The 19958-nt window shown below is 44.2% G+C and overlaps 2 protein-coding genes across 12 annotated transcripts in view; both read right to left on the reverse strand.

Moving 5' to 3' along the window:
- The window catches only part of slc9a5 (solute carrier family 9 member A5), a gene marked incomplete in the record, with an annotated part of 23470 nt that extends 16933 nt beyond the window's left edge, over positions 1 to 6537 (reverse strand). Inside the window, 1 exon segment of the mRNA XM_019361328.2 lies at positions 5732 to 6537. Coding sequence (XP_019216873.2) covers positions 5732 to 6086 — 355 coding nt within the window.
- A 1856-nt stretch (positions 6538 to 8393) lies between these two features.
- fhod1 (formin homology 2 domain containing 1) overlaps positions 8394 to 19958 on the reverse strand; it is a 50957-nt gene continuing 39392 nt past the window's right edge. For 9 of the 11 annotated variants that reach the window (XM_019361347.1, XM_025908340.1, XM_025908339.1 and 6 more), the window contains 14 exons: positions 19791 to 19948; positions 19542 to 19598; positions 19287 to 19421; positions 19006 to 19175; positions 17812 to 18399; positions 17209 to 17364; positions 16927 to 17109; positions 16648 to 16767; positions 14807 to 14968; positions 14537 to 14727; positions 14244 to 14436; positions 13363 to 13540; positions 12409 to 12585; positions 8394 to 10873 (listed from right to left, as the gene is read on the reverse strand). In XM_019361347.1, the coding sequence (XP_019216892.1) occupies positions 10788 to 10873; positions 12409 to 12585; positions 13363 to 13540; positions 14244 to 14436; positions 14537 to 14727; positions 14807 to 14968; positions 16648 to 16767; positions 16927 to 17109; positions 17209 to 17364; positions 17812 to 18399; positions 19006 to 19175; positions 19287 to 19421; positions 19542 to 19598; positions 19791 to 19948 (2554 nt within the window). In that variant the 3' untranslated portion in view covers positions 8394 to 10787. The remainder of the gene's footprint in view (positions 10874 to 12408; positions 12586 to 13362; positions 13541 to 14243; positions 14437 to 14536; positions 14728 to 14806; positions 14969 to 16647; positions 16768 to 16926; positions 17110 to 17208; positions 17365 to 17811; positions 18400 to 19005; positions 19176 to 19286; positions 19422 to 19541; positions 19599 to 19790; positions 19949 to 19958) is intronic. The other 2 variants (XM_019361352.1, XM_019361351.1) reach the window with 2 other exon arrangements.

A 19958-nucleotide genomic window follows, 5' to 3' on the forward strand; every position in this document is an offset into this window, starting at 1 on the left:
TACAAGTGATCCTACAAGTCAGCCGAACCCAGAACCTTCCACTGCATCATCATCATCATCATCATGCTTCCTGAATATTCTGCAGACCACTGAAATAAGTCTTTTTAAACAGGGTAACTCTGCATTTTATTTAAGCTGGTCATCGGGATCACAATGCTCCGTGTTCTCCGTGACCATGGATAACATCGTTGGGTCATCCCCACACTGAATTCTCCACATACACACATGGAGCATCAGCTGTTTGCAGCTTTTAACTAGAATAAAATAACAAAACATGAACAAAACTTTAAACTGCATGTGTGAATGAGCTTTCTGCCTGACTCACATACATGAACAGATATGTGTGTATGACGCTCTTACAGAAAGCAGTTCAGTTACATGGTGTACTCGTACACGACTCTAACTGTGCTCTGGATAACAGATAGCAGAGGAGCCACAACAAGAGGACAGACAGAGACAGCGATACAGTCCTTCAGCTTACTGTAAAGAGCGCTGCATAACTTTTGTAATTTTTCTACCAACATCATAAGATAACGTCTGTCGATCTTTGAGTCCTAACCCTTTAAAACCTGAACCATGAAATAATTACTTAGTTTGGAAAACAGAGTGTTAATTAAACTTTCTGACAATTTAATTAACTATTCATTTGCATATACTGTGCAAGTTTTAATTTGTATCATATTTGCTACATCTGCCATTTTTATTGCAATTTATTTAGTTTTTGGGGGGAAAAAAACACAAATGATGTTAAAGTCTCAAAAACTCAAATTCTCATGTATCAAATATGATGCACGTTACATTAAAGGCTTAAACTTGCATTATTTTTAATAGCCAACAGCAAACGACTTCTCTGGTTGTAAAGAAAGACGTGTGAGTGTGTAGAAGTTTAAGGGAAACGTTATTCTACTGCCTCTGTGAGCTATGACTCCACTGAGCGCTTTTCTGATTATTACTAGCTAGAAGTATGATTGAATACGAGTGAAGTTTCTCTCGATTTCTCAGTCGGATCTGCCCAGGTTTCAAACTCCAACACAGCAAAACTCTCATTTTGAAGCTTTACATCAGGACTTAACAAACGGTGGCCATGCTCATATTTTTTATATATTATGCTCAATAAACTAACTGCTGTGCATTCAATGAACACATTTAATAAACTATATTTAACAAATAAAATGTAAGAAAATATAAATGCAGCCCATAAATGTTGAGTTAAGAGAGAGCTCGTTGTCTGAACAACATCAGTTGGAAATAAAATCCTAGATTTTTGGTGTTTGATGCTTCATTGCTTGTTTCAAGAGAAACATGTTTAGTATTTGCTTTGTACAATAGTACACACACACACGCACACGCACACACACACACACACACACACAGCTGAACCACCTACACGCCAGATGCACAGCGAGGACAAAAAACACTGAGAACATTCAGCTGCTCAACATGACGTCCAGACATGGACATTTATACACCACACATCCAAAGCAGCTCTGAAAACAAAGACTGACAACGTCTGAGTCTGATTCCTCTGAGCTGCAGAGCTCCACCATTAAAACTCATCTCTGAGGCTTCATCACCATTAATCTACACACATACGGTGGTTTATTCTGACTCACTGCAACACGCACCACCCTGCTGCCAAACAAAATCTAGAACAACAAACACTGATTCATCCACTGCAGAAAATAGTCCCCAAAATGGTCTATTAACTCCTAAATGACAGTGAACAGTCTCTCAAAGAAATGACTGAACCTGAAGTTTATAGATCTGTTATGAAGGTTTAACTTTTGAAGATTAAAAGCTTAAAAAAACACAGTTTTAGCTTTAAAAATGTTAAAAGACACCAGGAAAGGGCACATTTGCCTTTGACCATCTTCAGTGGCGGATTAATCCACCCGTGGCGCTCTGTGACCCTGGAAAGATCTCACAGGGACAGGAAACGGGGAATTTAACAGTAGATGCTTGTGTTCGGCTTTAACGACAGGAAGAACACGCAAGAGATCACCAGACCTGCTGATTTACGTCTAAATCATCTGAATGTGTGCAGCCAGCTGGAACAGAGCCACAGTGTGTGTCTGTGTGCACGCATGTGTGTGTCACTAACATTACCGCATTAGTAAGCAGTATGTATAGCATGTGCGTGTTATTTGTCTTGCAGCGCAGTGACTCACCAGCAGCTTAGAAAGCATCTCTGGATGGTGTATGTCAACAGGTATTCCTCATGTTGTGAGGTTAAATGTGCAATCACACTATGGGGACGAGTCTTCTTTACAAGGACAAAAGCATGAAATCGTCAAATTTTTAAGGTGAATGCAGCGTTTAATGTTCGAGTTTGTTTCCAGGAAGCGAATGAGAGTCATAGTAACATGGCTGTGTGTGTGTGTACCTGTTTAGACATCTTTGTGGGGACCAAAAATTGGAATGTTACTATACTTGTGGGGACCAACAGTCACGTATGAGGATAAAAGTGCCTGTCCTCACGAGTTTGAAGGCATTTTTGAGACTCAAAAACCTGGTTTTAGTCTCAGGGTTACAATTAGGTTATACTAAGGTTTAGGCATTCATTTCGAAGCTTAAGGATAGAGTAACTGTAAGCGGCTAGGGAAAGTGTTATGTCAATGAGATGTCCTCATTAAGATATCAAAACGAGAATGTGTGTGTGCGTCAGTTAAAGTCCTGCTGCTCTGGTTCGGCTCTGAAACGCCCTCAAACACTGAAGCTTTCAAAGACCGAGGTTCAAAGGTTTCTTTGTTCTTTTCACATTTTAATACTACATAAAGTTTATTGTTCATTACTATTAATGTTTTACTTATTTTAGCGCTGTTTCTTTCTCACTTTATTTTTAAATTTTGTGTAAATGTCAAAGCAACAAATGCTGCAGCTCATGCGATTACATGAAATGGCTGATAAACATAAAACTTGATTTATTTATTTTTTTAAAAAAGCATAAGGTTCACGTCCAAGGTGAGATGACAGAAATAATGATCTCATCATGTCCAACCAAGAAAACAAGCTATAGAAAAGCAGCAGCAGCTGAAGTTTAACCTATACTACAAACTTTTTATGAGCCCAACTGAATTGTTTCTAATGATAATTAATAAATATGAATAAATATTCTGTGATGGATTCATGCAACAGCCAATCCCTCCAGCCTCCAAATATAGTTTTTTTCTCTCTGTTTAAAAGTGAAAATATTAATTTATGTACATTGTGTGATGACCCTGCTGTCAGTTTGTCCTCAGAGGTCGGGTAATCTTGGGCTGGAGCTGAGGAGGCCTGGACACCTGGTGGTCATTGGGACTGATTGCACCCTACACTAGCAGACATGGCCAGTTCTTGGCTGATGGAGACAGACTCATCCACCCACTCATCCAAGCACACATGTCACATAAGCGACCTCTTAATCTACCTACAGGGACTCCTTCATTTGTGTCAAGATGGAGACACCTTGAGGAAACTGGGGTCTCCTCCGGGATCTGGACCCGGGACCTCATGAAACCCAAAAATTAAGGATCATTCCTCCACGCTCTTCTTTCCTCTACTCCTGTGCTTGCTGCTCCCTGTCAGTGGGACCCTTTCCAGCTGAAAGTAGGCTCTAACAAGATGCTGAGGTGCTGGGGTAGCACCGTTTCAACAGGATGCACCTGATATCGAGCAGTCAGTAAGCTACTTGCCCCACAGGTTCAGGTTTTGCCAGCTAAACTACTCTGTTGTGGAGAAAAGAAGCACTCACTTTAATATGGGCTTTGAAACACTTTGAAGTGTACTTATGCAGCAGTGGGAGTCCTCTTGTGGTATATACCAACCACAATCCCAAACACAATTTTTGCACACTGTAGAAAACACAGATCAGCACATGATGGGAAGGTGCTCATTTTAACAGCTCTGCCAGCTGGATGTCCAACATTATGTCCGTTTGGTTTTTTTCATTTCTGGAGTTTTCTTCTTCAGTTCTCTTAAAGGTGCTTCTTAGGTACTAAGATGCTGAGAACAGAATTGGTGAGCACTGTAATTGGTGCAGCAGTAACTAGAGTAATCTTAGTATCTTCATGAATACATTTGTTAGTCTTAATGGCTGAAGTATGCAACAGCTGGTGTCACTTTTACGATCTAATCATAACAAAACTAAACTAAACCACCCATATTTCAGACAGAAAGGGTGTAGGTCGAAGCAACAGCTTATGTACACCTACCCCTCATACATACTACACAGTTTAACCAACCATGAAGTGACAATACTACGAGTCAGTACGTAGAATAGTCAGATAAAAATTTATGTCCAGAAACAGACATCAATAGCTGAAACGTCCTGTTGATGTTTAAAAACTCTTACATTTGAACATTTACAGTGAAGCAAAACCAACAAACACTACCAATACTACTACTAATAATAACAAATGTTATACTTAATATTATGGAGTACAGCACGGATTTATTGTTGTGGCCTCATTTATCTGGAGTCTTTATTTCTTTTTATGAAAACAATATAATGACTGATCCTGTTCATGTTTTACTCACTAAATATGATTTTCTCGTTTTGAACTTGGTGATATCTCAGTTTTCTAATCTCGCTCCATTTATCATCTAATCTAATCCCAAAGGAACTAAATGCGTTTTTATTACTTCAACAACTTGTTTATCATCTGAAGATTCATTTTATTTCTGTCTTCTGTCTGGTTGGTTCATTTTTAAACTAACCGAATAATCAGAAATAATCAGATATAAATAAAAGTTGTTCAACACTGGATTAATTAACAGGAAAAGAAGGTACTGTTATGGAAGGCCTCAGGTTTGACTATTTCATTTGGGTTTCTGTAATATTACAATATTACAATAATAAAGAAATCCAACATTTATTAAAAATGTACACCAACGAAGAACATTTCATATGCAATCAAAATTTTAAAAAGCTCAGTTATTTTAGTTTGTACGGATACCATTTGATTAAACTTGGTGTTTTATCGAGTTGTTCAGCGTGTACAGTGACTGATAAATCAAAGATTTCACAGGAGAACTGCAAGGCTAAAACCAACAGTTAGTTCTTCCTCATTATCTAAAACTCCGATCATTACTTTCAAACCCAGAAAATATTTTAAACTCTTGTTTCGTCTGATTACAAAAATGTTCATTATCAGAGAAAACTATAAAAGAAGGAAATTATCCCAAGCTGAGGTAGGAGGCCCCACTGGGGCATACTGCTAAAATAGCGTGGTCACTTGTTGGTTAATATTATTAGTAAAATATTAAAATTATTGGCAGTAATTAGTGTCTTTGTTTAAAAAAAAGAAAATATGTTACTTATTTTTTCAACCATTTAATGAATTAAGCCGTCAGCTCGAAGTCACCATCAGTAATGAGCCTAATTCTTCTTTTAAAGTTGTTCTCAACATCCTGGTAATCGTCAAACAAAAAAGAAAAAAAATCATTTACTTTTCTCTACCATTTTTTTAAAATGATTATTATTTTGGTAGTTGACACTAATCAGGGTTAAAAACATCAGTAATGATGACTTAGACATCAGTGTTAACTATATCAAAAATGGGGTGGGTTCGGGGGGCCCAGCAGGAACTTTCTGGCCCGTGGCTCCGCAGCAGGTGAGTCCGGCCGTGGCTGCAGCCATTCCCTGACTCCCATTAAACTTCCAGGCTGGTTCTAGCTGCAGTAAGGAGACCAGTAAAGTTCCAGTCTGTGTACAGGTGCTGGGACACAAACACACACACAGACACACACTTACAGATCTTGGCCACGCTGGCCACCAGTAGCCAGATGGCGATGATGTACGGGGTCTGGACGTAGCTCCACTCCCACTGGACCACCCGGTACCCGCCGCCGTGATGATGATCATGCTCCCCTGGGTCTTCCTCCTCTCCGGTGCCGGTCGGTTCCTCTGCAGCGGACCGGGCCAAGGCGACGCCGGGCGCCCCGTATTCCGCCCCGGGCTGCGGGAGGAGGAGCGGCGGGGCGGAGGGAGAGGCGGGGACCGGCGGAGAGAAGCCGAGCCCCGGCCCCCGGAGCGGCGGAGAGCCCGTCCCGGGCAGGTCGGCGGCGGCGGCCGGCAGCAGGAGCAGCATCAGTCCGAGCGGCAGCATCTCGTCCCTGGAGCTCAGCGGGCGGACATCCTCCGGGCCTTTATATACACACCGGGACACGGAGAGGACGCGGAGCGAGGCCGGGAGCCGGTTTACAACATCAACAACACACACGCGCGCACGGACCCACGCTCACACACACTCAGACTCCGGTAAGACACGGAGGAGGGGACACCGGAGCCGGCATGTGACCCGCCCAGTCCCCCTTTAAAGAGACGGAGACACTGCAGGTGAAGCTCTCCTCCTGACTGACTCACAGCTGACCTGATGCTCGGTACCGATCGGCTCTGACGTCACACATCAATACTGCTCGGCGTGACGTCAGATTTTCAGTTCATTGACATGTTTGAACTTTGCAAACATCTGGTGATTGTAACTGAGTTTGTTTAAATAAAGCTAGATTTCCCCCCTTTTTTTCTTTCTGTGTTGTTCAAGTGTGCTGTGCTCCTTCTTTGGGAGGATTACTGAGGAGGAGTAAGAGGAGGTGACCTGGGGAAACATGGTGAAGGGGCAGAGCCAGCTTGGGGAAAAAAAAAACTGAATGAGAAGACATGAGGTCACATCTGGCTCACTCTCCAGCAGGAGGAGAAACTATGTGAAGATTTAATAAACGTATGAACAAATGTGATCATCCTGTAAAACCAGAACATGAGCAAGTTAAACCACACGCCTCATACAAAACAGCACAGTGTAAAACAGGCTCATGATTAAATGACAGCCTCCTGAAACAGACTGTATACAGAAGATGAGAGTGGTAACTGTGTCAATTCGCTGGTTAGTAAAGTCCAAGGAGTAGATGTGACAGGCACACCGCTATGGAGGACCACAAGAGCCACACGCGTGGAAATAAAGAATTCTGTGCTTAAATAATAAATTGTACAATAAATTATGCATTTGTAAATTCATTATTTACAGAATTCTTTATTTCCATGTGTGTGGCTCTTGTGGTCCTCCATACACCGCACCCTGTATAGCAGGAGCTTTTTAATGATGAAGCCGCGACAACCTGAGGCACTAATTAAAGCAGAGAACGAGTGTGTTCACCTGAGCCATAGCTAACATTTTTAAAAGCCTGGACCCAAACTGGAAGGGAAAGACTCTCGCCCCATTAAAAAGAAAACAAAAAGCATTGGTCAGTCTGAGAAAAATAAGTAGAATTTCATCATTTTTCTATGTTACATTTCACACACTACAGTGGAAATACACAAAACCTTCACACAGAGCACAGCTGTCAAACTCGTTTTAGATCATGGGCCCGGTCTGGGCTTTAAATGGCCCCGACCAGTGAAGCTCCTCTGTCTGGGAATGCAAAGAAGTTTAACTGCACATTTAATTCCTGCGGTATCTTAATATAAGGGGGAAAAAAAGAAAAAAGAAATGCATACTTCTCAGTTTTTCTACAAGATAAAGAAATCTGCCAGCAGTCTTTGGGCTTAAAAATAAAATGACAGAAAAGTTTCTGGGAGCTCACCGAAAGTATTCGTTAAGTCGCTGAAATTTTTTTTTTTTTAAGTACCGTGAACCCATTGTGAAAACCCCAACAAATTTCTATAGTTAATAAAGCAAAAGAGGAACTTGTTAACGATTATCAATGAATTACTTTGGTGTAGTATTTTAGTAGGAATGCCTGGAAAAACAAAACAAACCAAACAAACTGTAAAAACTGCAAAAATCTAGTTAAAAATTCAAAGTTGATGTCCTCCTTCAGTCTCTGCTATGCCGATTCTGCCCCCCAGGCTTTAGGTTTCACACCACTGATATAGAGAATGAAGAGAGGTGGAGATTAAGAAATACTTTGAACTTTCAGACATTTTCACACCAGGAACAGAAACCGATCAATTGCGGCTGATACAAGAGAAAACGTCATATTTTATTCAATACAACCATGAAACTTGGGTTAGACCATAAACACATCAGGAAAGTATTTAATGAGGTTTTAAATCACAGGATTTAAGGGTCTGTTTCCCCTCAGACGTCTTTTTGTAACCTCCGTTTCTCTTTAACACACAAGCTTTGGCTGTCCATCTTCCATCTACAGTCTTTGGTTTGTAGCTTCATATTGCTGTATTATTGAATGCATCGTTCCAGCGTGCTGTAAACCCACAGAGGCTGATGTAAGTGTTAGAGAGCAGCTGCTTAGCATGCAGAGTGGAAAAAGAAAGTGTTGCTTTAATCTGTGGGACATGAAGGGTGTGGAGCCACTGCAGATGTAGTGGGTGGACGTCCAGTGCAAGAATATAACATGAGGCACGAGGAACATGAAAATATTGTTGTGTGGATCGAATGAACAGACTGCAAACACGTCTCTCTTCTTAAAAATCTTTATTAATTATACCAGCGACACATTCAACCATCCATTTAATGTTTCTATAAAATGTTCGTCTTGCTCTTTAAGTTAAAACAAAGTCGTCATCAGTTTGTGAATGAAAATAAAATAAAAAAAAAAAAAACATATGTGAAGAAGCTTTTCACAAACTGACCTGAAGTCAGTTGCAGAAAGAAACGCGACCATAAAAACACCTCAGAGTGCAAAAAACACCAAGACCGAACGCACACGGTCAGTCCTGTAATCACTCCCACACACACACACACAGGCAGATGTTTGTACCACGTTAGTGATTTTAGGTTTTAATCCGAGTTTTTTTTTTTTGTTTTGTTTTTTTAACACGTGTGATTAAAAGTTTGCAAACTGAGCGTTAATTAGTTTGAAGACCACGCCTCCACGAGTGCCCGAGTCTGTGACCACGCCTTCCAGTCTGTGCCATGTGTTTTGACCTGATGAGCCCACCTTCTCCTTGAATTTAAATAAAACTATACAACTGTCAAGTTTTAAACAGAACACCTTTGTGTTGTTTGTGAAGTTTGTGACGCTGCGACAGCAAACTCTCCAAACTCTTCAACTCTGTGCAGGTCGGAGTGCAAACCAGCTTCAGGATGACAAATTTTAAATCTAACAAGAATCTGACCTTTTATTTGCAACTTATTCCTCAGATTATTCCAAAAGCTCCAGAACAGCCACTAAATTGACCCTGCTGTTTGATAATTACGTCAGCTGAGCTTTCTATGAAGTACATTTGCCTCCAAATCCATCAAACGCACTTTCATTTATTTTAGAAAACAGGTTTAAAATTGTAATTTTATTATGATATTTTCTAAAGTCTCACAGTCTCCTGATTTAAAGTTAAAACAGACCAGCTAATGAGCTAAACGTGAGGATATTTCACACACTTCCATAAGTTAAACATAATCACCAGCCTGTTGTTTCTATTGAATTTTAGCAGCTGTTTCTGCTGAACTCTCAGACTCTTCCTGATCCTTCGCTGACAGTTTTTGGCTGTGAAATAAAGAATTTGAGGCCATCCAGTGTGACGAACCTTTAACAGAAGAGTCCATCCTGTGAAATACGACAGCACATTAAAAATAAAGCTTAGCTTAGCATAAAAACTAGAAATGCAGAGAACTGGAGCCTGGATCACCTGACAGCAGCAGTAAAGCCCACCAATTAAAAATGTTTTATGTGCCGGATGACTTTTATTTCCCTCGATTTCATTTTGGAGGACGGATGTTTGGATACGCGGCCAGTAAAACAAACTCAGACTGCTCCCATGACAGTTTCACTCATGATGTCATGTTCCGACTTGAGCGCATCATCCAACTGTTCGAGCGGCATCAAATCTGGATCCAGCTTTGCAGACGTGCTCAGAAACTACACGCTGATGTGGCTTTCTTATTCTTTTTTTAACTTATTAAACTTAAATTTAGGAAAGTTCATATTAAGAACAGCTATGAAATTTTATTCCCAGTAAGTTTATAATTTAAGGAGCGAAACGGTTCCTTCACATCGCTGATTGTCTGTTCATACGTCGCTCCAAAGATTATAGTAACACTCCAGTCCAGCAGGTGGCAGTAACACAGAAGACCAAACAACAAAAATGAGTACGAAGCCACGTGTGTAGGAGAGGCCTTGCTCGACTTAAAGCAAACACACAGATTTTATAAACTGGGGAAACTTCCCAAAGTTATCTTAAAGTCAGTGAAAAATGTAACAAAATACCAAAAGTTTAAATTTAAACTAATCACCAAAAAACCCAGAAACAACTTTCATAAACTGCTGTCCCAAAACAACAAACCCCCGGCCTCTGAACAGCCGGTGTGGCGTGCCCGAGCGTGCCACGTGTTTGAAACCCAGAAACTCTGTTTTGAGATCTCGATGAGCTCGAGCCGAGAGTCGGACAGGAAGAGACGCACCGAAGTGTCAGCACAGAGTGACACTTCAGAGTCAGCAGTGATTCAAGTTAAGACTCCAAAAACAAACATGGGAGCAGTTTGAGAAGTCGAAGGCTTTGCTGTGCTTCTGCTCTCATTTCATTTATCCGACTCTCACACTTTCAGTTCTGGACGGACACCTGACAGCGAATCCACCTTAAACTCATTTCTCAGTAAGACCGCAGGTCTGCATCCAGATTTCCTCGTGAGTTTCAAAGCTGCAGGAAACCAGTGAAAATCTGTCACGCGAGAAGAATTCGTCTCACAACTATTTCTACATCAAAGTGTCTGAACAGCTGCGGCAGATGTGCCGGTGGAAGAGTCTCCAAACGCAGAGCGCACGTCTCCCGACGTCTGCTGGAGCCGCTCAGCTGGTCTGGGTTCAGTCTCTGTAATCAATAGTTCGCCGATTTATCGATCAGCTGCAGTCGCAGCTCAGACTCTGTCTCCTGCCGTCTTGTTGTTGAGCCCCAGAGCCTGAACCACCTCCACACCGAGGCCGCTCTTCAGAGTCCTCCTCACTGAAACACACAGAAACAACGTCAGCATTACAGGAAGCTGGGGCTCAAGTTTCTTCTTCACTGATTTTGATTCTTTTCACAAAACTCTTCAGAAAATCTTCAGCCTAAAAATAAAAAAAGTTAAAAATATCTCCTGCCTCAAATTCATTTCTTTGTTTCTTTGGGCTTTAACGTCTTAGAACAGACCAAAGAGGAGGCACGGGTGGACCAGCGACTCCCAGCTTCTGCCTGATAACAACTATTTTACTTGGAAGGCTGCTTTTTCTTCTTCCATCTCCTCCTAGAAGAGAACGCTTCAGGAAATCGTTCCTACAGTTCTCTATAACATTCCACACATATTTCTCTATTATACCATGTTTCAGCCTTTTTCTCAGATTTATAGTGTAAATATAATAATTTCTCATGTAATCTGCACTAGTTTTTTGCACAGTGTCAGTCGCTGTCATGCAAATTTAAAGAATAATAATAATAATAATCATAATTTCCTCGAATCTGAGAAGCTAGAAGCTGCAGATTTGGGCGTCTTTTGCTTTAAAATAACGCGTGAAGGTCAAACACGCCAAAAATGTTCCAAAAAAAGATTTCAGTTTATCGTACTGCCGCCAAGTTACTTAAAAATGAGTCTGCAGCCTGCGAGCAGCAGTTCATCGTGTCCTGCGCTCAGCAGCAGGATGGCTGGAGCTGATGGTTATCTGCTGCTGTGGACAGATTTACTGAGGAAGTGCAAACAGCGATATGAAGCTGCACAGATATCAGCTTGTTTTGGACACACGGCTGCTGTTGTGTCTCCATGCAGTCTGAATCAGACTGAAGCTCAGAGGACTCGACCTTCAGCGTGACAGGTCCCTAAACACCCCAAAAACACAAGCAAGGGGCCGCCGCTACCCCTCGCTCAGGTCTGACTTTTCAGGTCGTTCTTCAGAAAAAAACGGACGGAGTACCTGACAGCGTCGCGTTCATCAGTTTAAACTGTGACGGGAAAAAAGTGACTAAAAGTAAAACAAAAAGAAGCTTTGAAGAATTTTCAAAGGCAAAAATTTAAATGTCATTGAAACTTTCTTCAGCTGTGTTTGACCAAAATCATAAAATTCACTGAAATAATAAATAAATACATAAACGAGAAAGATTTAAAAAAAGAAGTCCTGTTTCTCTTCCGGGTGCCCCTCAGCAGGCTTCTGAAAGTTAGCCAGTTAGAAGAAAGCACGTATGGAGGGCGGAGCTTAAAGAGACGAGCGCTCGTTTCAGAAAGGTGATGAACTGCATGAGACTCATCTAAATGAAAATGCTGATTTTAAGCTCAGACTGCTTTTGCAGAAATGCACCCTGGGAGTTGAAGTCACATAAAGCCTCGACTATACTCCGTTAGGGACGCAGGGCTGCTGGAGACCCGAAGGCTCAGCAAAGCTGACGCAGCCTAAACGCTCCGCCCACGAGCCTGGAACGTTACAAAAAATTAGGCACGCCCTTGCACTCACCATCTGATGACATCACATATGTCACAGCGAATCAATATTAAGACGTAAATTCATACTCACGTGACTTCCTATTCACTCGGGACCGTTTGCGGTTCTTGGGGCTAGAGGATCTGCCTGAGGGATTCTGGGTAACAGACTTGACGAGTCGGTCCATGATCTCATCTGTGGCGTCGTCCTGGGAGCTCGTCCCGTCTTCTTTGGCTACAGACATCTTGGGCGGCTCCACCCTGCCGAGACCTGAGGAGCAGAACCGGAACATTAGCCGAGAGCAGGAACGTGACAAGGAGCAGGGTGAGGGCGCCTCGGCGGTACCGCCCACGGCTGCTCGAACTCGTTCAGAGTTTAAGAAGCGTATTTATATCAGTTTTCTAACTTTCAGCTTAATTTCAGTGTGACGCAGCATCTACCAGACTCACTAGACGACCGAATATTTCACAGTGATTGGTTTAAAAATGAAATTATTTCAGTCGTGCCGAAACAATTGCTCAGTATGTTAGTTTATATATGGAAGCATTATGTTGATGGAAATGGAAAAGAAAACACCTCAGTTTGTTTTTTCATTTTAACCAATCAGAGTAACTCCAAATGAGTCCTGAAGGATGTTTCCACAGTGTCTGGTGGAGCGACGCCGGCGGCTCTACTCAGATTTAAGCAAAAGAAAATGATTTCCCTTTCTTTGCTGCAGCTCCAGCAGAGGTGAGAATGTTCAACTTCTATGCTTTCCAGTAAAAAAGAAAAAGCTGATTTAGCGCGTCTGAGTTCACATCACAACGCCCTCACATTTTCTGCGTCCTCACTCCGATGACTCACAACCTGCACAACATCAGAATGTGGGGAATCTCGTGCTGCAGACCACATCTCATAATGTCTGATTTTACTGGTCGAACACTCATTTCTAGCAGAAGCAGCACAAGCCTGACGCCTTAAAGTTAAACTGATGCTGGAAGTAAACGTGGCGCTGACAGTCAGTTATAGTGGGAGTCGTGTGGAGGTGAAGAAAGCTGCTGGTCTTACTGCGGACGGCTCGGGAGCGCCTCAGGCCTCCCTGATCACAGTTCAGGGTGCTGCTGCGACTGATCAGCAGGTTCTTCATGTTCTCGTGCTCCTCCTCCTGATCTTGGTCTGCCTCCGCTGCCATAGAAACGGGGGACGGGCTGTCCGGACGTGACACCGCCCCTGAAAACTTCTCCGTCTGAGGAGGGGAGAATGAGGACAAGCCCACTTTAAAAATAATATCTGTAAACAGTGATTTAATCTCTATATTGAAAATGTTTTTTTATTCCTCTCTCTGTTCAACAGTCAATGCTGGTGAATAAAACCCAAATGGGATCCTCTTAGGACCGAAGAAGCGCCACAAACTGCAGTTCCTCAAGTGGCCACGGGAGGCATACTCCAAAAGTGAGTCACTCCCCATAGGCTTCCATGTTAAAATGCCCAACTTTACAGCACAATTAAACACATTTACAGCCTGCTGCAAAAAATGTTTTGGTCTGTAGAGCTGATTTCCTCCTTTGCAATAATCACACAGGCAGTAAACTGATTTATACCTCGTCCATTTGAATTTAATTAAAGCCTGAAGATGGAGGCGTGGCGGCTCTGATTGAGAGGTGTGTTTGCAGCGGTGGTGCCGTTTGGTGTGTTTAAATTGTACTGAAAGATCATCCGAGAAGTTCAGTGAGCTTCAACCATTATATGAATCTGCTATTTAAAAGTACAAACCTGTGAAGCTTGAAGTTTATGGGTTTTGTTGCTGTTCTTTAATTAATACAAATATTTATAATCTATGTAGATAATGGCGTTAACTGATTGGCACTGCATCAAATCAAGTAACTCAGATTTTGCGATTCTGTTGCCGCTGACCTCTGACCCCTCTGACAAACAGGGGAGAGTCTTACCTCAGTGATCATCTTTCCTCGGGTCTTGGTGCGCTCTCGGTGAACGGCGCGTTTCCGTTTGATGGTGAGCACTCGCTCTCTGGTGGTGCGATATTCCAGAGCGAATTCGCTGATAATCCGACAGAAATTTGTCACCTTGATGTCTCTGACCGAGGAGGACGGCTGACCCAGGAACAGCAGGAAGGAGTGGAACCTGGAGGAGGTGGTGGTCAGTGCATCATCATGAGGAGGACAGTGTGTGTGTGTGTGTGTGTGTGTGTGTGTGTGTGTGTGTGTGTACGCTGATGTGTCACCTGTTGATGACTCTCCTGTGGACGACCTTCAGGATGATGATCCTCTGCGTGCAGTCCTTCAGGAAGTCCGTTAGCTTGTTCTTCAGCGCCGCTTTGGTTTCATGTTTGGCCACCACCTTCAGGTTGTCCCATGATGCTTTGCAGCGTCTCTCAAGCTGGACCAGGTTCTCCGACAGCAGCTCAAAGTCCACCTGGAGAAAAAAGTCAAGTAGTCAGCACCAGGTGATTTTACATCAGGGCGGCGTAAAGGTGAGAAGGACTGAACTGTACTTTGGCCGAGCGGTTGATGGCGGGGATCTCAGAGTAGACGTCAGAGGATTCTGGGTAATTTTCCACCACCAGGTTACAGGTGTGATGAAGCAGAGACTGACGGTGGACCGTGTCCTTCACCTCCACCACTTTCTCCAGGTAACTCAGCTCAAAGCCTTTAGCCTGCGCGCGCGCACACACACACACACACACACACACACACACAGACACACACAGATTCAGAGGACGACGTTCGATCTCCGCCTGAAATCTCTAATCTTGACTCCTTATTTGGAGGAATAACAAACTGGCCCTCGCTCTCAGAGATAAATATTGGATGTAAACAAAGCGCCGTGCACGTGTTTGAGATTCTTATCCATCACCATTCCCATCACAGAGGCGTCTGATTGGCCAGATCTAAGATCCCAGATGAACTACTGACCAGCGTAACCTCGAAGATACGTTACCATGGTAACCAAACCACGCCCATAACGTGATCCAAGTAATGATTAGCACGTGCGAAAAGTATACTACACCTAGTAAAGTAAAGCTACTTGAACTAATAGATCATCACCATCCAGCAGTGTCTGTTACGTGTTTCACTACTGCATTGCATTGTGGGATATTATACTACAACATTCCCACAGAAATAGCTTGGACGTGGTGTACCGTCCAACAAAACTGTTCTTTGTGACTTCAGCGGTCAAACAGGGCCGGCTGTGATCACTTCCTGGGATCTGTTTTTCTGACTCAACTCATTTATCAATGATAAATTAGTACATCAGAGGATTTGAATAAATACAGATGTAGACAGATAGTTTGTGCAGGCTTTTTAAAGGGCGGATTCAGAGTAATGAGTCTGCCAGCACGTAAAAATAAAGCTTAAATCAAGCTCTTTCAGCCTGATTTTATCTCACTTTTAATAACGTGCAAATACATAAACACAAACAAATGAAAGCTTCAGCCGAAAGTCAGTTTGAGAGCACAAACCAGCCTCTCGATACAGTCTGAACTTTCCCTTTAAAAATGTAAACTGCTGCTGTGTATTTATTCTATCTTGGCTTGCTAGTCCGTAACCGTTACAGTTTAAGCTGTGCAGTGATGAGGAGGAGGAAGACAGCGACGGGATCGTAACAGCGCCTTCAATCCCTTTCTGTTAGGGCAGCAAACACGATGCACAGCCTCTGGAACAGCCCTGCTTTGGTTTATGTTCAGTTTTCTTTGATGTGATAAAGTGAAGAGGACAGCAGCTGTTAGCAGACCTGCTGCTACATCCTTTTTAATCAGCCATTCAATATTTTAAGCCCTGGTTCATTTACTGTCACAGATCATAAAATTCTTCCTAAACACTGATGTATTCAGTTTTTATAAAGAAGTTGGGGAATAAACAGCTGCTTCCATCTTCATGTGAGTAACCGTGCATACAGCCTGTCTGTGAACAGCAGGGAGCAGAGAAGGAAAGGTGAGGCTGTGGCTCTCGTGTTATAGCAGCTGCTGTCAGCTCAGACTAAAGCACCGCTGACCTCCCTGCTGCTGACTGGCTGCAGTCAGAGTGCTGTCACATGTCGCTGAACCACCAGGGAAAAGTGTTTTTAACCTGACAACCAAACTACTCTGTGCAGCAGCTGTTCAGTTTATTTGGACAGGTCTGGAATATTTTATCACTGCCTGCTGCAGCAATAAAATCACTCAAATGCAAGTACGTTTTTTAATGACGTGTACATACTGCACATGAGTTTTTCTAATCATGGAGGGATTCACATTTCCTGCTGCGAGGGTTGAGAGTTTCTACACCTCTTCTCATGTTCTCTGTGTGTGTGTGTGTGTGTGTGTGTGTGTGTGGCGGGGGGGTACATCCTCACATTGGAGCTGTTGAGGAAGTTTCCAATGGCGAGCAGCGTCGCCAGGATTCTCCTGAAGGTCTGATTGGAGGAGAGCTGCTCCATGCCGAGCTTCAGGTCAAACAGCGGCTCTGCTATCTCCTGCAGGGGGCGACACAGTCACAGTCTCAGCATTGCAGTATAACAGCCCGACTATCATCAGATCCAGTTTTCCTGTGATCTTGCTGAGCTGATCTCAGATGACTTTCAGCTTCTCTGTGACGTGTAAATCTTCCACTGATCTGAAATCAGCTCGTTTACCTTCTCCAGAGCCTCGTAGTTCAGTTTGAAGGCCCAGAGCTGAAGGCGGGGGGTCAGGCCGTTGATGGAGGCCAGGGTGAGCAGGAACTGCTCTGCTGTGCCCAGAGGGAGGTCAGGGTTGGCGAGCTGAGCCTCCTGGATCTTCTGCTTCTCCTCCTCTGTGGGGGTCATGGTCAGGATCTTCTGCTCAGGACAGAGAGAGAGCCAACAGCGTTAAAGTTGAAGATGAAACAGCAGACCGATCAGACTGTGACCCGTCCACACACAGGAAGTCACCCCTACCTCGATGCCCTCTTTGCTAATGGCAAACTCGTCAAAGCTGAGGATGGCCGACTTGATAACGTGGATCGCCGGCAGGACGGTCATACCGATGTTGATGGCGTTACTCCTCTTGGAGTCCAGAACCAGAATCTCGGTCTTCTTGGTCTCCGGTCCTTTCTGCACACAAGCGACATGTTAAAAACTCGAGGAGTGCGACAGTTTTCCTGCTCAATAATTCCTCCTCCAGCTTTGGAAGAGAGCTGCTGACACATGACTAGCAGCATCAGCGCTTCCTGTGATGTCATAAAGTTACACAGTAACACTTCTTAAAAATTATCACTTTTAATGGCAAACTGATAGTTGGTTAAACTAAATACACTTGATCATGAGTGCAGTTCATTTTCTATTTAGTATTCACTGCTTGTTTAAGTTTGAGTGGTTTGAGTTGAAACATTAAGTGTAGAAGTGAGAAGATTTTACAGCCCGCTGGAGCCCCCTGGTGGTCAAACTGTGGCAGACCGTTTTAAATGAGCTCATATGTGTTTGACATTGAATAATCTTTCTCATTTTGCCCTCTGTGGGTCTCAGGCAGGGTTTTTTGAAGAGAATCTGTCGTCCACCCACCTTGGCTACTGGGAGCTCCTTGCCTTTGGACTCAAACAGATGCTCGAGGCGGGCTGTGTCCACCGCCACCTTATCCAGAGACGCCCACACCGTCCCCCGACCGAAGCGACACTTCTTTGGTCCGTCTGCCTGCTTCAGCTCCTTCCAGAACAGCTTCACCGTCTTCTTCTTCTTCTGAGAGGCCTCATGAGGAGGAGGGGGGACACCTGGTGGAGGTGGAGGAGGAGGGGGTGCGAGGCCTCCTGGTGGAGGAGGTGGAGGAGGAGGAGGTGCGAGACCTCCCGGTGGAGGAGGTGGAGGGGGAGCCCCCGGCATGCCAGGAGGGGGAGGAGGAGGGGGAGGGATGCCAGAGAGGGTGAAGGATGAAGCGGAGCTGTCGAAGGTGTCTATGTCCAGGACGTCGATGTCCTCCTCGTCCAGCAGATCAGAGAAGTCCAGGTCCTTGATGCGCAGGGCGGCGGCGCTCGGCTGCAGCTGGTCCCAGGCGTCGTTGGAGCTGCCGGGGCCAAGCGGGGTCATCTGGGTGGTGTCCAGACTGCGGGCGTGCGCCTCGGTGTCGATGCTGCTCTGCTGCCGGATGTAACGCTTCTGATGGTGGATGGAGACACATTTATCAGCTTTGCGTTCAACCTCCAAACCGTTTCACGCACCGATGAGCCAAAACATGACGCGACCCCGCAACCCGCTCTTAGGCACCAACGTGAAGCCAGCGAGTCTCAAACTGGAGCCACTGATGCAGGCGGGTGTGGGAGGGGCTACAACAAGAAAGCAGCACCAACTTTTCATTTCATGAAACGCAAACAAAGCTGATTTGTTCTGCTCGCCCTGGACGTTTGTCTCAGAAATGACCTCAGCACTCGTTACAGTATCTCTGCTGAGCTCCTCACAACACTTCAGAGAATCTCTAGATTCCTGTCGGAAAAGTTCAGCTCCTCACCTGAATGTTCTCATAGACCCAAGAAACCCGACATATCCAGACCATCATGTTTTGGCTCATAACCCCTACAGTAACTAGGTGCATCAACTAAAACCCAGTTCACTTTAAAGATACATGCAGCTGTAGTTTATAAGTGAGTAAAGAACGAAGGATAAACACAGTACAGAAACACTGCTTTTAAAAACCTGCGGATCCGCAGAGAAGAAAAAAAAAAAAAAAAGCATCTGCAGGCAGAATAATGTCCTTCATGTTCTGACCTGTTCTTCAGCCAGTCGGGCTCGTGCCGCCTGCGTTGAGCCTTCCAGACTCTCCAGCTCTGCCCTGCGGGAGGCGCTGCTCTCATTGGAGGTGGAGGACTCTGCTGAGCGCGCTTTGAAGCTGGTCAGACGCTCAGTCACACGACCCCGAGCAGACACATCGTCACCTGCTGGGAAAGGGAACGAAATCACAAAAGAACGTTTTTGCAACTTTATAAATATATATGACAATAAATAAAGTCTGGAATGTGCAGTGAGCTGCAGAAAAGTGGCTCTCTCACCAGGCACGACGCTCCCCTCTTCTTCGTTGGTGTCTGCAGCTGCAGACGGGCTCATGGGTCCCGTCTTTGAGTAGAGCATGTCGAGCCTGAACTTTGTGTCGTTGGATAACGTGCTGCCCTGTCGTACAGGGGCTGCTGCAGACAAAAACACTCGTTTTTAAAGGTTTATAAAGTTTAAACCGACAGACGGATTCAGGGGAAGACGTGTTCTGCAGTTCCTGTCTCTGCCTGTAGAGGGCAGCTGTAGGATCTCACCTGGGTCATCCTGGGAGTCTGAATGTCCGTTTGTTTCCAAACTGCTTGATGTTGAGCCTGAACGAACACGAACACACACGAACACACACACACACGAACACACAGTAAGCAGAAGAGTGGCTGCCAGTTCACACATTCAGTCAATCTGGAGTCACAGGAACAGCATTAGCACCATCACCGAGTAACAGAACCACGACGCGTACATCAGGAGGCTGTGTGCAGCTCTGTGACTGTAATGTGAAGCTTTACCGTGACGTGACGGCACTTCGGCTGCGCCCTCGTCCGCTGTCTGTTCCAAAGTTGGAGTCACAGCATCATCAAATGAGGGCAACTTAATCTCGCTTAAGTCTTTAGTCCTTCGCTTCTTCTGCCACTGTTGGGCAGCCAGGTTGCGCAGGAAGGTGCCTCTGAGGAGGG

Source organism: Oreochromis niloticus, linkage group LG1 (assembly GCF_001858045.2).
Source record: "Oreochromis niloticus isolate F11D_XX linkage group LG1, O_niloticus_UMD_NMBU, whole genome shotgun sequence".
Lineage (NCBI taxonomy): Eukaryota > Metazoa > Chordata > Actinopteri > Cichliformes > Cichlidae > Oreochromis > Oreochromis niloticus.